The sequence below is a fragment of the Capra hircus genome, chromosome 15 (genome assembly GCF_001704415.2).
Source record: "Capra hircus breed San Clemente chromosome 15, ASM170441v1, whole genome shotgun sequence".
In the NCBI taxonomy this organism is placed as follows: Eukaryota; Metazoa; Chordata; class Mammalia; order Artiodactyla; family Bovidae; genus Capra; species Capra hircus.
Genome location: NC_030822.1, coordinates 34,421,890 through 34,438,516, shown reverse-complemented (window position 1 = coordinate 34,438,516; position 16,627 = coordinate 34,421,890). Strand labels below are relative to the sequence as shown.

General features: G+C 39.3%; 2 protein-coding genes across 2 annotated transcripts; one reads left to right on the top strand and one right to left on the bottom strand.

Moving 5' to 3' along the window:
• LOC102171995 (olfactory receptor 52D1) lies at window positions 895–1,851 on the bottom strand. Its single transcript, XM_005689806.2, has one exon. It carries the CDS (start codon window positions 1,849–1,851, stop codon window positions 895–897), a length of 957 nt encoding a protein of 318 aa, XP_005689863.1.
• Window positions 13,286–14,233, top strand: LOC102179868 (olfactory receptor 51I2-like). Its single transcript, XM_005689901.1, has one exon. The coding sequence runs from the start codon at window positions 13,286–13,288 to the stop codon at window positions 14,231–14,233; it is 948 nt and encodes a 315-aa protein (XP_005689958.1).

Below are 16,627 nucleotides of genomic sequence, written 5' to 3'. Positions count from 1 at the left end.
TATTTCCCTAGTAATTAAATGACACTGAACTCTTTTTATATGCCTGTTGGCCATCTGAGTCTTCTTTGGAAAAATGCCCATTCAGAACCTCTGTCCATTTTTAATATGTTTGTTTGTTTTTCTGCTGTTGAGTTGTATGAGTTATTTACATATTTTCAATATTAACCCCTTATTGGATATATGATATGCAGATATCTTATCATTTTGTAGGCTATCTTTTTGTTTTGTTTGCTGTGCAGAAGCTTATTAGAGAAGCTTTTAATCATTTATTTATTTATTGAGCATTTTCAGGCACTGTTCTACATGTTGTACATACATTCAGTAATTTACTTAATCCTCACCATAATTCAAGAGTTAGATATAATTAATCATTGTCCCAATTTTAAAGTTCACAAAAATAGACATAGAAATGTTTAGTAATATGCTCAAAGTAGAAAACCAACAATAAAGGAGAAAGCATTCAAACTCAGGCCCTCTGATTTCAGATCTTGTGCTCTTAACCACTGTCCAAAGTTTTGGAGTTCAGATTCAAGTTCACTCCAGATGTTTCAACTTTGGTTTTCTTTTTTCGTCACTTAACATTCCAATAGAAAAACCCACCATGAGACGCAGTGTCCACTCCAGAACAGAACTGACTAGCATTTTGGAAAGCTACACTCCCTTCTGAGATGATGCAGAAACTACCTTATTACCTTGTTCTGAGCAATTCAGAATTGCTTAAGGAGCATATTCAGTGTAATCCTTAACATGTCCCATTTATCTGATCATTCTTCATAAAGTGCTTCCTTCCATATCACCATTTCTCTCACATCATAGGCTTTACCTATGTAAATGTAGCTGGATAATTATCCTTCCCATTTACCTTTCATTCTCATCTCCAACTGCTGTAAGAACTCACACTGAGACCTTCCACAAGTGAGGCAGTCTTGGAAGTCGACTCCGAATCTCCTTGGTCCTAGCCCCATAGATGATTGGGTTGAGCACAGGAGGCACCAGCACATAGAGATTAGCCAGAAAGATGTGCACGTGCCTGGGGACTCGGTGTTGGCCAAAACGGTGGGTGAGGAAGGAGAAGAAAGCGGGGATGTAGAAGACCAGGATGACCCCAAGGTGGGAGCCACAGGTACTCAGAGCCTTGCGCCTGGCATCTTGAGATGGAAGATGAAAGACAGCATGGAGAATAAAGCCATAGGAAATGGCAATGAGGATGGAATCCAGACCCACAGCCAGAAGGGCCACGGTTAGCCCATAGACTATGTTGACTGTGATGCTGGCACAGGCCAGTCGAGCAATGCCCATGTGCTCGCAGTATGTGTGTGCCATGACGTGGTGCTGACAGTAGGGCAGCCGCCTCAACAGGAAGATGAAGGGGGAGACAACAGCTATACTCCTGAATATACCCACAAGGCCGATTCTGCCTATGACAGTATGGTTGAGGATGGTTGTGTATCTCAGTGGGTTGCAGATAGCCACATATCGATCAAAGGCCATGGCAAGAAGAACCGAGGACTCTAGAGCATAAATTGAATGGACACAAAACATCTGGGCCAGACACCCATCAAAGGAAATCTCACCTGCTTGGAACCACAAAATAGCCAACGTTTTGGGCACAGTGGTGGAGCTGAGAGCCAGGTCAGTGAGTGAGAGGAGGCAAAGGAAGAGGTACATGGGCGCATGAAGGGCACTGTCTGTCACTATGACCAGGATGAGGGTGGCATTCCCAGCCAATGCTACCAGATACATGGCACAAAAGGGGATGGCAATCCAGACGTGAGCCCACTCCAGCCCTGGGATCCCCGTCAGGAAGAGAGTGGCTGGGAGATGGTCATCGCTAATGTTGGATGCTGGCATTCTGCTTGGCAAATAAAGGGCTCTGTCCAAGGGGTGAGGGTACACCTGTCCTGCAGCATGAGAGATCTGTTTCATTCACATAAAATGATGATTTTTCTGTGAAGTCATCTTGTTTAAGCTAAGAAAAAGTATTTATTGTTATAACTTGCTTAAGAATCTTAAAAGTTTCTATAACATAAATCAGTTTTTCATCTGCTAATTCCTATACTCATCAATCATGCTTTGAGTTCTATATCCCAAGAACCATGATAAGAATTTAAGCATTTGCTCTGTCTAACCCCTCTAGACTTATCTCTTACCACATTCTGCACATCATTCAGTTGTTTTTTTGTCCCAATACAGCTAGGAATATTTACTGGCCCTCTCTCTCTTTTTTAAAGTTTACAGTATCAGTATTTCCTTTGCCCAAGGTGACTTTTTCCTTTTCTTTGTCTCTAATTTTTAAACTCTGGGCAAGTCTCTTTGCCTTCCAAAAGCTTTTCCTCTCTAACTTAGTCCTTAGTTGTCTATTTCTGTTTATCCATCACTTTCCAAAATCCTATTGAGCTGAGACTGCATCTTTACACAATTGCAACCTCCAGACAACATGACTGTGTTTGTACTTAGAAAGTTTGATTAATATTCACCAAAAGACTTAATCCTAGTAACTTCTTAGCAACATAATATTCACTTATTGCCTTAATGATACAATATTTTGCTTACTTACTCTGTGTTTGCAAGGTAACTGCTCAAATACACACCAAATTACTTATTTTTATGTCTCACTTGAAGTGCCTATAAAGAGACTAGGCAGCCTGAATATACGCAAATACTCCATAACTGAATATCTACATTATTTTGACTACCTATGGGAGTTCAGTGGAAGAAAGCAAGAGGTGTAGTCGACATGCTATCTAGGGAGACAGCACTTCAAACTACGCAAAGTCAGCCTGAAGTCTTATAGTTCCACCAGTTAATGGTTGCATGTAACAGCCAGATCAGAATGCCAAGTGCTGATAGAAGCAGATTGAGGGAGGGAGTAGAGCGTCCTAGCATTCACCAACGGTAGACATCCTGGATGAGTGAATACATGACTACTATAGAGTGGTAGTATTATACACATCTTCCCTTAGTAACACTGTACACCTAAAAGCATCCTTTGTAAAAGGCCTGGAATCCGGAGCTTTAGTTCTGAGTTTGTCACAAGAGTGTTACTTAACCTTGAGAAAATCCCTTCCCTTCTCTGGGAAGTCTCAATTTATAAAAGCAACAATTCTGGAATCCTTGTCTTAGCTTTTATGCCTATTCACTAGTTAGCATTAAAAAGTACCACAACCTTTTTGAGGCTCAATTTTTGTATTTATATATTAGAAATGGAAACACCTGGCTTATTTTTTTATGGGTGATAAAGAGTAAAGCATATAGTCTTTTAAAAAATTTATTTATTTTTAATTGAAGGGTAATGCATATAGTCTTATTAAGTTTGTACACCAAAAACAATGTGTTCCCCCTTTTGTTACAAGCTCTTGGTCCCATAGCCACATATAGGAGTGTTACAAAATATAGTAACTGTATCTCTATCTTAGCAAAATGAAATCCAAGTTCAGAGAAATGAACTGATGTAATTCAGATCATAACATATCTTACTTTAGAACTGAAATTAAGTCTTAGGTCTCCTGATTCAAGGTATGGTGTTTTTCCCTCACTTAACTGTCCATTTATATGGCTGATACTTTACTTCTTATCTTTTTCTTTCAAGGTACTCCAGTGTCATTATCTGCATTGCTATGATACTATTATTCATTATCTGGACTACAAAGAGTCACCTAAATGTGAAAAGCCCCTCTTATCTCCTTTGAGATTTTCATAGATGGCCCCAGTCACTAAAGGAAAGAAGCTTGGGTGCCACACAAGGGAGCTAGAGTCTCTTCTCTTCCTCTCTTTACCCAGTCTAGTCTTGCCCACAGAGGAAGATTTCAAATGGTTATTTTAAGGCAGCTGCTACTCTGTGACCATCTATAGATAGGAGGACCAGAGAGATTAGGTATAATCAAGATTGCTTTCCAGGGAAAGTCATAGAAAAAAGACATTGTGCCAGAGCACCACTCTGGGTGGAATGGGGGAATTGTCTCCAACTTTTCCCATTCAGCCTTGTTTCTGGGTCACTACGATAGCTATGTGTTTGAGGTCTCCTTCTAAGATATAAACTTCAATCGTTGAACTTGGAGTTCTTTCTCAGAACACAGTATTTTCAATTCAAAAACATACCTGTGTGATTGGCATGCATTCACAAGTGAAGCGCACTGAGGTTGAACTCTGTAATGCGTATCATATACGAGTGTGAGGTTCTGTGGGAGGCTGTGTGGAGGTTTGTGCAGGTACTATGTTCCTGAATGTAATTTTATTTTTTTTAGATGTGAAAGTTGTGATTTCATGCATGTGTGCAAGTGTGATTTAGATGATGATAGGATCTGAGTATGGCATCTGAAGTCTGATCTCTTCTCAGTTTTAAGTCTTGTCCTCAGTGAGTGTCTTCATCTTAGCTTGGGGGTTCCAGCCTCCTCATGTCAACAGGCTTGGTAAGTGCAGTTATTTATTAACTCTCTGTGACTCTCAGGTATGAAAACCCAAGGGGGTTACTCTAGGGATTTGGAAGAAGTAGGGATAATTGGATACCCATATGCAAAAGACTGAAATTGGGCTCCTCTCTCAAACTTAACTCAAAATGAATCAAACATCTAAATATAAGACAAATCTACAACAACTTAAAAAAAACCTTAAGTGTAAGTCATTGTGTGCCCTGTGTTAGATGGTGGTTTTATGACACACCAAAATCACAAGGGACCAAAGGGGAAAAAATAGATAAATTGGACTTTATAAAAAATATACTTTTAGTATTTCTAGATCAGTGTCAAGGAAATGAAAAAGACAAACCACAGAATGGGAGAGAAATTTTATAGATCATATACCTGATAAGTACCATGGCTGATTCATGTTGATGGATGGCAAAAACCACTACAGTGTAAGAGGGTTACCTTTTCTCCACACCCTCTCCAGCATTTATTGCTTGTAGACTTTTGGATAGCAGCCATTCGGACTGGTGTGAAATGATACCTCACTGTGGTCTTGATTTGCATTTCTCTGATAATGAGTGATGTTGAGCATCTTTTCATGTGTTTGTTAGCCATCTGTATGTCTTCTTTGGAGAAATGTCTGTTTAGTTATTTGGCCCACTTTTTGATTGAGTCGTTTATTTTTCTAGAATTGAGTTGCAAGAGTTGTTGTTTATTTTTGAGATTAATCCTTTGTCAGTTGCTTCGTTTGCTATTATTTTCTCCCATTCTGAAGGCTGTCTTTTCACCTTGCTTATAGTTTCCTTTGTTGTGCAGAAGCTTTTAATTTTAATTAGGTCCCATTTGTTTATTTTTGCTTTTATTTCCAATATCCTGGAAGGTGGGTCATAGAGGATCCTGCTCTGGTTTGTGTTGGAGAGTGTTTTGCCTATGACCTTCTCTAGGAGTTTTATAGTTTCTGGTCTTACATTTAGATCTTTAATCCATTTTGAGTTTATTTTTGTGTATGGTGTTAGAAAGTGTTGTAGTTTCCTTCTTTTACAAGTGGTTGACCAGTTTTCCTGGAGCCACTTGTTAGAGAGATTGTCTTTTCTCTATTGTATATTCTTGCCTCCTTTATCAAAGATAAGGTGTCCATAGATGCATGGATTTATCTCTGGGTTTTCTATTTTGTTCCATTGATCTATATTTCTGTCTTTGTGCCAGTACCATACTGTCTTGATGACTGTGGCTTTGTAGTAGAGCCTGAAGTCAGGCAGGTTGATTCCTCCAGTTCCATTCTTTTTCAAGATTGCTTTGGCTATTCGAGGTTTTTTGTATTTCCATACAAATTGTGAAATTATTTGTTCTAGTTCTCTGAAAAATACTGTTGGTAGCTTGATAGGGATTGCATTGAATCTCTAGATTGCTTTGGGTAGTATACTCATGTTCACTATACTGATTCTTCTGATCCATGAACACGGTATATTTCTCCACCTATTTGTGTCCTCTTTGATTTCTCTCACCAGTGTTTTATAGTTTTCTATATATAGGTCTTTGCTTCTTTAGGTAGATATATTCCAAAATATTTTATTCTTTTCGTTGCAATGGTGAATGGAATTGTTTTCTTAATTTCTCTTTCTGTTTTCTCATTGTTAGTGTATAGGAATGTAAGGGATTTCTGTGTGTTGATTTTATATCCTGCAACTTTACTATATTCATTGATTAGCTCTAGTAATTTTCTGGTGGAGTCTTAGGGTTTTCTATGTAGAGGACCATATCATCTGCAAACAGTGGGAGTTTTATTTCTTTTTTCTTTCAGTCTGGAAATAGAACTGCCATATGACCCAGCAATCCCACTGCTGGGCATACACAACGAGGAACCCAGAATTGAAAGAGACACATGTACCCCAATGTTCATCGCAACACTGATTCTAATAGCCAGGACATGGAAGCAACCTAGACGTCCATCAGCAGATGAATGGATAAGAAAGCTGTGGTACATATACACAATGGAATGTTACTCAACAATTAAAAATAATACATTTGAATTAGTTCTAATGAGGTGGATGAAACTGGAGCCTATTATACAGAGTGAAATAAGCCAGAAAGAAAGACACCACTACAGTAACCTAACACATATATATGGAATTTGAAAGATGGTAACAATAACCCTGTATGCAAGACAATGAAAGAGACACAGATGTATAGAACAGTCTTTTGGACTCTGTGGGAGAGGTTGAAGGTGGGATGATATGGGAAAATGGCATTGAAATATGTAAATTATCATATGTGAAATGAATCGCCAGTCCAGGTTTGATGCATGATACAGGGTGCTCGGGGCTGGTGCCCTGGGATGACCCAGAGGGATGGGATGGAGAGGGAGGTGGGAGGGGGGTTCAGGATGGGGAACACACGAACACCCATGGAGGATTCATGTCAATGTATGGCAAAATGAATATAATATTGTAAAATAAAATAAAAAAATAAATAAAACTAGAAAAAGACACTACAATATTGTAACTAGCCTCCAATTAAAATAAATTTATTAATAAAAAAATAATTTCATATCCAAAATATATGAAGAGCTCTTATAACTCAACAACAAAAAGACAAATTAATTAAAAATATCCAAATGATTTGGACATACATTTCTACAAAGCGAGACAGACAAATAGTGAATAAGCACAAAAGAGATGTTCAGCTTCATTAGTCATTAAGTTCAGTTCAGTTCAGTCACTCAGTCGTGTCCAACTCCTCGCGACCCCAGGAATCGCAGCACGTCAGGCCTCCCTGTCCATCATCAACTCCCGGAGTTCACTCAAACTCACATCCATCGAGTCGTTAATGCCATCCAGCCATCTCATCCTCTGTCTTCCCCTTCTCTTCCTGCCCCCAATCCCTCCCAGCATCAGAGTCTTTTCCAGTGAGTCAACTCTTCACATGAGGTGGCCAAGGTACTGGAGTTTCAGCTTTAGCATCATTCCTTCCAAAGAACACCCAGGACTGATCTCCTTTAGGATGGACTGGTTGGATCTCCTTGCAGTCCAAGGGACTCTCAAGAGTCTTCTCCAACACCACAGTTCAAAAGCGTCAATTCTTTGGCACTCAGCTTTCTTCACAGTCCAACTCTCACATCCATACATGACCACTGGAAAAACCGTTAGTCATTAGGGAAATGCAAATCAAAACCACTATGAGATATCACTCCACACATTAAAAGGGTTATAAACAAAAATAAAATAAAAAACAAAATCAGAAAATAACAAATGCTAGAAACATATGGAGAAAATGGATTCTTCATACTTTGCAGGTGGGAATGTAAATTTTGGAGAAGCCACTTTGGACAACAGTTAGGCTTTTTTTCAAACAAACAGTTATACATAGTGACTCAGCACTTTTATTGCTAGGTATTAATAAATACTCTAAAGGGCTAAAAACCTATTTTCACATAAAAATTTGTTTACAAATGTTTAAAGAAGAATTATTTCTAATAAATAAATAATTTGCATTTAAATAAAAATTTCAGAATAGACAGGTCTACAAAAACTGAAAGTAAATTAGTTATTGCCAGAGTCTGGGATAAATGAGAATAAAGAGTGACTGCTAATGGTAATGGGATTTCATTTTAGAGTGATTAAAAATTTTCTGCAAACTTTGCAAATATGCTAAAAAAAGCAATGAATTTACAACTTTTATGGTATATAAATTATATATTAATAACAAAATTTTTAAAAAATCATAGAATTTGTAATCATTAAAACTTGAAATTTCAACTGCCTAGGATCTATTTACATATGTGACACTATGGACAAGGCAAGCCCTGGATCTGAGTGTAGGGTACTGAGGAAGGGGCCAGGTTTGTATCCCAGATCTTAGCTGGTAGCCTTGTGGGAAAGCCAGAAATTTATGGTCATGAGAATGAGAAAGATTGAATTAGCTTCTTTTATTCTTTTCCTATTTAGTTTCCTCTATTTTTGAGGGATGTTGCAGAGAGAGGCACAAGCAGAAAGACAGCCAATTAAGTAGGAAAAAAAGATAAAAAGGAAAAAAAGGTAGAGATGGTAATGATTAACAGGTAGGTGAAACATGTTCCAGGGTCTTTACTGGATAAAAATTCTTATTAGGTTTTCTGAAAATGTTAAGTGATAAAGTGATTAAGTGAGTGATCTATGTTTGAATGCAGTTCTGCTTTTGCTCAGTCACTTCAGTCATGTCTGACTTTTTGTGACACCATGTACTGTAATTCCCCAGGCTCCTCAGTCTGTGAGATTCTCCAGGCAAGAATACTGGAGTGGGTTGACATTTTCTTCTCCAGCAGTTCTGCTACTCAATGGTATTATAACTTTGAACCTAATTTGACCTCCTGGGCAATTAATTTCTCTCACCAGTAAAATGGGAAGATAACATTTCTCTCCAAATTTGATTGTTAAGATTGAAAATGACAATACTTAAGAACTTCTTAATGGAGTCCAAGGAAAATTATAAACACAGAGTATTATTGATGATTATTGTGTTTCTATCACTTGCAGTTCTAACCAAATCTACATTTTGGCTTCTGAAAATTCCTTAAGAAGCAAAGGGGGACTTGGCATGGAGAAAAGAAACCCCAGAGCTGAAGGTCAGGAGGAATTTGTTGTATTCTTGGCAGTCATACTCTTGATCTTTCAGAGCCCTTGGAACCCACCCTGGAGAAGATCTAAGGGGTCATGAGGACCTGGTGTGGGGGCAGCTAAGCCTTGCTCAGCTGGGAGGAGAGAAGGTGTTACTGAAAGTAAACTTAAGTCCACTTTCCTACAGGCAGTAAAGCCAGTCCACTGACACCTACTAACACTGGCAGGTGGTAAAGAAAGGTTCAGCATTTATTGTTGGAGGAAGGTGCCAGGCAGGAGTCTGGGGCAGCTAGTGCTCAAAATTCAAAACTCCCCAATGGGTTTAAGCAAAGCATTTTTAAAGGCAAAGTGAGGGAGGGGGATTTCAGGGTCTGTGATCAGCTTGTGCACAATTCTCTGATTGGTTGATGGTAAGGTATAAGAAGCACAAGCTAGAATCAAGATTGCCAGGAGAAACATCAGTAACCTCAGATATGCAGATGACACCACCCTTATGGCAGAAAGTGAAGAGGAACTAAAGAGCCTCTTGATGAAAGGGAAAGTGGAGAGTGAAAATGTTGGCTTAAAGCTCAACATTCAGAAAATAAAGATTATGGCATCCGGTCCCATCACTTCATGGGAAATAGATGGGGAAACAGTGTCAGACTTTATTTTTTGGGGCTCCAAAATCACTGCAGTTGGTGACTGCAGCCATGAAATTAAAAGACGCTTACTCCTTGGAAGAAAAGTTATGACCATCCTAGATAGCATATTCAAAAGCAGAGACATTACTTTGCCAACAAAGGTCCGTCTTGACTAGACTAAACTAGGCTATGGTTTTTCCTGTGGTCATGTATGGATGTGAGAGTTGGACTGTGAAAAAAGCTGAGTGCCAAAGAATTGATGCTTTTGAACTGTGGTTTTGGAGAAGACTCTTAAGAGTCCCTTGGACTGCAAGGAGATCCAACCAGTCCATTCTGAAGGAGATCAGCCCTGGGATTTCTTTGGAAGGAATGATGCTAAAACTGAAACTCCAGTACTTTGGCTACCTCATGTGAAGAGCTGACTCATTGGAAAAGACTCTGATGCTGGGAGGGATTGGGGGCAGGAGGAGAAGGGGACAACAGAGGATGAGATGGCTGGATGGCATCACTGACTCGATGGACGCGAGTCTGAGTCAACTCTGGGAGTTGGTGATAGATAGGGAGGCCTGGTGTGCTGCAATTCATGGGGTCACAAAGAGTCAGACACAACTGAGTGACTGAACTGAACTGAAGGTATAAGACAGTGTCACAGGGTTAACATTATCAATCTTTGGGCTCCAGCCAGACTGGGGGCCACATGCTCATGGTCATCTAGTAGTTAACTTCCATTTGATGGGGAGGTTCAGTATCTGTTTAACCACTGAGGAAATGTGCATCAGATACAATTCTCTATGTATTCCAGGGAGGAACTAAAGATTCTGTGACTGCCATACAACTGATTGAATTGTTACCAGTTCTCCTGGCCCAACTGCTACTTTTGTCAGTGCATGCTCATATCAATTATCATTATTAATTCTTGAGCTGAATTTTTGTAACTCAGGGGAGTCCTGGGACACTACAGCTTTTGTATAAAAAAGAGGCAGGCAAAGGACATGGGGGAGGAGTCTGCCCTAGGAAGGCCCCACAGGGTCCTGCTCAGTTACAGTTGTGTTGTCTTGGCCTTTGCAGACAGGTCTGAAACAACCTTGGGAATAGATTGCAAGAGGTGTCTACTGGGAACCCACTGTGAGGAGCCTATTCCCAAATCAGCTTAGCTGGGAGACATTATGGCTTTACTATAGCTCTTCCATGGCTCAGAGCCTGAGAGGCAACTCCTGTAAAATGCGGTGTGTGTAACATCTTCTACAGCCTTGCCCTCACTTGGAGAAAACATAGCCCAATCCTCTTGGAGCACCAGAGTCCATTTGGGGCATTCTCCTATCACTGTTCTGTCTTCCTTTTTATTTTCTCTTTCTTCTCCCTCTCCAGGTTTAACTTTCCAACCACTGTCTCCCTAAAATCCCTTCTCTGGTCTTACACTTCCTTTCTCTCACCCAACCTGTCCCTTTCCAGTGTTACTTCTCCTATATTTATCCTCTTTTCTCTGCCTCCTCCTCACTCTCTGTCTTTCCTCTTGCCCTTCAATCCTTCTCCCTCTATCACCTCTCTCTCCATCTTCTGCCTCCACTTTCTATTTGGCATGAACATTGAGAAAAAAATATTAAGGAACAGAGAAGAGCACTTGCTGAACTTAAGCAACATCTCTACTTAGGACAGGAAAGAGGTACTAAACCTGGCCCTACTCTGGAGCAGGAGGTTTTTAGTGAAGGCAATCCGAGACTTTCTTAGAGCAGAACATGTGACATGATAAAGTGGAACTCAGGAGTGGGCTGCTCAAGAAGCGGGTGACCCATGCATGTCCTTAAGACTCTATCCTCTAAAATCCTCAGCGACAGTTTCTCTATGTGTACTAAAAAGAGGTCATCACACTGTACAGGTTTCCCATCGCTTATCTGGCTCATTCATCCTCCCTACTTCTTCAAACCCAATGCTGCTACTCAGCATCCCCATTCTTCAGCAGTAATTCCCTGAAAACTTTTTTCCGGACACTTATTGGACTGATAGAGAATTTCTCTCTGATTTCTAATCTGATTGTTCGTTGATGTGATACTGAGCTTCTGAAAGAGAAAAAGCAAAATTTCCCCCAGGGATCACTTAAAATAAGAAAGTAATCAGTGGTGGGTAATTACACTTAAGTGTTAGAAATTATCCATGAGAGGCAAAGGGGAACTAGCAAGTTCCAAAACAGATAAGCAGAGTCACTTATCACAGTGTATTAAAGGATTTTGGACATGTCAGAGCAATATTATAAAATATTCCTAAATATAGTTTATTTCCCAGAGAGTTGAAACTCCCCTGTGCGAGAGACCAAAGGAAAAGATGCAAGATGCATTAATTACCCTCTTAGCACCCCTTCTCACAACCTCATTTGGTCCGGCATCAAGGAAACATTTCTCATCATCTACTCTTGTTGAACTTTGAAAGTCTGTGAGATGAAAAATTATGATCTATTGTGGAAATTAAAGAATGTGGTTTTTAACCACTCATAGGAAAAATAAGTTAATGGATAGGATGTTTTTAGCGTTATAATTTTTTCTCTCCTAATTTTTCTTAACTTTTACAATTTATTTTTACTTGTCTCTACCATAATTTATTATGTGCTAATATGTGATTTAAAAATGCATATTTAAGTTTAATGTAAATATATTCCATGACTTTTGTCAAAGAAAGCATACTATATAATTTATTTTCCATCTAAAAATGATTTTAAGTGATAATAATAGCAGTACTTCTATAATTCTTTCTATGGATGAGACATGTTCCAAGTTCAAATTTTTTTTTTTCTCTCTCCTTTTATCCTATATAGCATTTATGCATACGCATAGGGCAACTCTATTTTATCTTTATCTAAAAAATAAAGAAACCGAAGAAGAGAGTTTAAGAAATCTACCTAATGTCATACTGCTGTTAAGTGAAAGCATTAGAAATCAAACGTTCTGATTCTATATGCTCTACTAATAAAACTATGATGCCTTTTGAGACATGCTGACTCCCCAGGCTTCCTTCATGTATTCTTCCAGTGTGAAATGTAGGACTCTGGATCACAAAGTCACCTCAGGATGGGAACTGAATTGCTAAGTTACAGCTCTAGTCATGTAACTGCTTCCCAAGAAAACCTGGAGTAATTCCTTTTCCTTCCTTGCACCCTTGGTTCTTCATCTGTCAGGTTGGATATAAGTGTTTACATCTCTTGCTGCTGCTGCTGCTGCTGCTGCTGCTGCTAAGTAGCTTCAGACATGTTCGACTCTGTGAGATTCCATAGATGGCAGCCCACCAGGCTCCTCCATCCCTGGGATTGTCCAGGCAAGAACACTGGAGTAGGTTGCCATTTCTTTCTCCAATCCACATTTGAAGGGAAGCTGTGATAATGGTCATAAGGAAGTCAACTAGAAGACTACCAGTAAGACTTAAAGAGCTGGTCAACCACCCTGAGTACCTATTGACTCTTTTCTGAAAGATGTCAAGAAAGACCTCTTTTTCTCAGCTACTAGAGTTTCATGACCTTCTGGTCATCCTCCCAGTGTATTTTAAAAATAAAATCTATGACTAATCATGATTTATGAACCTAAGTGTTTCTTTTCCTCCCTGGGAACAGTATAGTCTTAAACATATGATGTAATTTCTCCAAAAAGTCATACTGGCTAATGACAGCTGTCCCCAGCCTCTCATGGGCAACTTCAAGATCAATGTCTCTGATGCTCCCATCTTTATCTTGACGGGCTTCCCAGGAATGGAGGCCATGGAGCCCTGGCTATCTTTTCCTCTCCTTCTGCTCTATGCCATCGCCATTGTAGGAAACATCCTGATCCTCCTCATTGTTAAGGAGGAGCCAAGTCTGCACCAGCCCATGTACTACTTCTTGTCCCTACTGTCTGTCAACGACTTGGGGGTGTCCTTTTCCACACTGCCGACTGTGCTGGCTACCCTCTGCCTCCGGGCCCGGGTGATTGCCTTTAATGTCTGCTTAGCCCAGATGTTTTTCATCCACCTCTTCTCTTGGACAGAGTCTGGCATCCTTCTGGCCATGAGCTTCGATCGCTACATGGCCATCTGCAACCCACTGCACTATGCCACTGTGCTCACCAATGCCCGCATTGTGGCCATGGGCTTGTGTACTGTCCTACGAAGCTTTGCCCTCATCCTGGTCTTCCCACTGCTGCTGGACAGACTACCTTTCTGCCACCCCCGGAACATCCTTTCCCATGCCTACTGCCTTCATGTGGATATGATTAAGCTGGCATGCACTGATGTCTCCCTCAATAGCCACTATGGACTGTCCATTGTGCTTTTCACCTTTGGCCTGGACTCTACCCTCATTCTTCTCTCCTATGTACTTATCTTTCGGTCAGTGCTAGCCATTGCCTCCCCAGGGGAGCGCCTCAAGACACTTAACACATGTGTGTCCCATGTCCTAGCTGTGCTCATCTTCTACATGCCTATGGTGAGTGTGTCCATGGTACATCGCTTTGGTGCTGACATGCCCCATGCTGTTCACACCCTCATGTCTCTTATCTACCTCTTTGTGCCTCCCATGCTCAATCCCATCATCTACTCCATTAAGACAAAGGAGATACAGCGCAGGCTTTTAAAGATGCTCTTCAGGGTCAGGTCCTGACTGTTTGGTTTAGCTAGAAGCCTTGAAGGATTTGATGTTGGGGGCAGAATCATTTGGACACCCAAAGAGGAGAGGGTCACTCTGGAGGATGCTAGTGCTGCCCTTTACATGTTATGATCAAACTTGTAGTGTATTGGGTCAGTTCTTGCCTGGACCATCTTGGGTTTTATCCAGCAATCAATTATATTAATGTTCTCTAGAGACATAAAAATGGTCTCTTTTTAAGAATAAACTAGAGAATGACAAACACCACTACAAGGTAGGAGATTTTTTCCAGGGAATTCATTTCAGGACACTTGGTGATATGGCTGGGACTTCTGGTTATGGGCCTGCACAATTCTGAAAAAGACAGAGGCACAGCTGGAATAATTATGGGCTGTTTATCATATCATTACCAGTATGTAAGTTAAGCTTGGGTGATTGATTTTCAATGTTGACAGAAACCAGAGACCTTGTTATGGTGCTGTTTGAAAAGTTTTAAAGTACGACAGTTGTGATGGTTAATTTTATGTGTCAGTTTGACTGGGCCTCAAGGCTAGGTATTTGGTTGAACATTATCTCTGGGTGTTTTAGTGAGGGTATTTCTAGATGAGTTTATTATCTGAATTGGTAAACTGAGTAAAGCATACTTCCCTCCCCAGTATGGGTGGGCCTATGCAAACTGCTGAATTCCTAAATACAATAAAAAGCAGAGTATATAAGAAAGGAATCTCTGCCTGAATGTTTTTGAATTGGGACATTAGTCTTCTCCTGCCTTCAGTCTCATATCTGAACTGAAACTTACCCCATTAGCTCTTTGGATTCTCAAACCTTCAAATTTGGACAGGAACTATACCACTGACTTTCCTGGATCTGGACTTCTTGGTCTCTGTAATTGTAAGAGCCAATTCATTATAATAAATTTAAGATATCTAGTTACACACATATTCTATTGGTTCTGTTTATCTGGAGCACTCTAATACAATGTTACAATATTTAAGTAGTCAAAATTAGATTTTAGGATTCCTGGGCATGTTCTTTTCACATGGGAGACCCTGAAATATGTAGGCACTTGACCCTGCCAAAGTCCATTGAAATTAATGACTCTTTGTTTATATCTCTCCTGAAACTTTCTCTTACTCTTTAATATCTATCTGCTTCCCCTCAAGAAATCTGAGCTCCCTAAAGGAGCAACTGTGTCAAAACTTTGTCCGTCCACACTGGACCACTATAGAGCCTTCATTAAAATAGTGTCTAATGATGTGACAGCAATATAAAAGAGTAAATGAAAAAATGGATGAATAAACAATAATGAATGAATAGCAGGAGGAAATCAAGAGTGAAAAAATTAATAGATGAACATATTAATTATTAATGAATTTCCTTAAGTCAGAATTTCATATTAGGAAATGTTTCTTCTCCTTCCATGCTCCATAATTCCCTGCACAGAGAGAAATGCAAATGAAAGTTGACATATTTTCCCCTTATTCTTATATTCCCCCAGATTTATTGAGATGTAATTGACATATACCTGTTATAAGTTCAAGGTGTAAAATCTGATGATTTGCTGCATATATGTATTGTGAAATCTTCTCCACAGTAAGGTTACTTAACCCATCCATAGAGGTGACTTCTTGAATAAGTGAACTAAACTCAGTCTTAATTTCCTCATCTGTAAAATGGGATCTCTGATTCATCTACCTAACATGTTTGTTTTAAGGAGTACATAAAATGAACTGCTTTAAAATTTTTCTAATAGTACATGTGACTTATTGATTCATTATTTTTATTCAGCAAGAATCAATGTAAAATTCAATATTTGGCATCAAAATATCATGTGCATCAGCCATAGTTTGAAGAGGTATTTTGTCTAAGATTTTCTTGAATCCCTAGTAGAACTGTTCTATACCTGCTTTCTGTCTCCATTGTACTCGAAATGTACTTTAGTCATATCAGATAGTTTGGGTACTTTGTCTCCTCAACTAAATTGTAAGCAATTTCTGGGCAGGGACTGTTTTATTTATCTTTGTACCTTTCAGTCTCTAACAGGGCTTGAAACATACCTAACATATATGGTAGTTGAGGAATGAGTTAATAAATGATTATATTTGCATACCAACTATCTCTTTATGCTTCACTGAATTACCATATGGTACAACGTTTTACCCTAAAACTGATCATAATTTCATTAAAGAATAATTTTATATAAAGGTCATATTGTTTGTTATCTAAATACTATATGCATCATAATAATCTGAATATAGTGAATAAAAATAAATTGTACTTGAAATTTTCAAACATGTCATAAATGTATCTTATATTTTTATATTGCTCAGACTTTATGTACTATAGAGAGTGTAGCCATAGATTAATAGAGTGCTAATATTGTGTCTCACCTTTAATAGGTGCTTCAAT

Excerpts from the sequence above, each read along its gene's own strand:
- LOC102179868 (XM_005689901.1), top strand. The coding sequence starts at position 13,286 with ATGGGCAACTTCAAGATCAATGTCTCTGATGCTCCCATCTTTATCTTG.
- LOC102171995 (XM_005689806.2), bottom strand. The coding sequence starts at position 1,851 with ATGCCAGCATCCAACATTAGCGATGACCATCTCCCAGCCACTCTCTTC.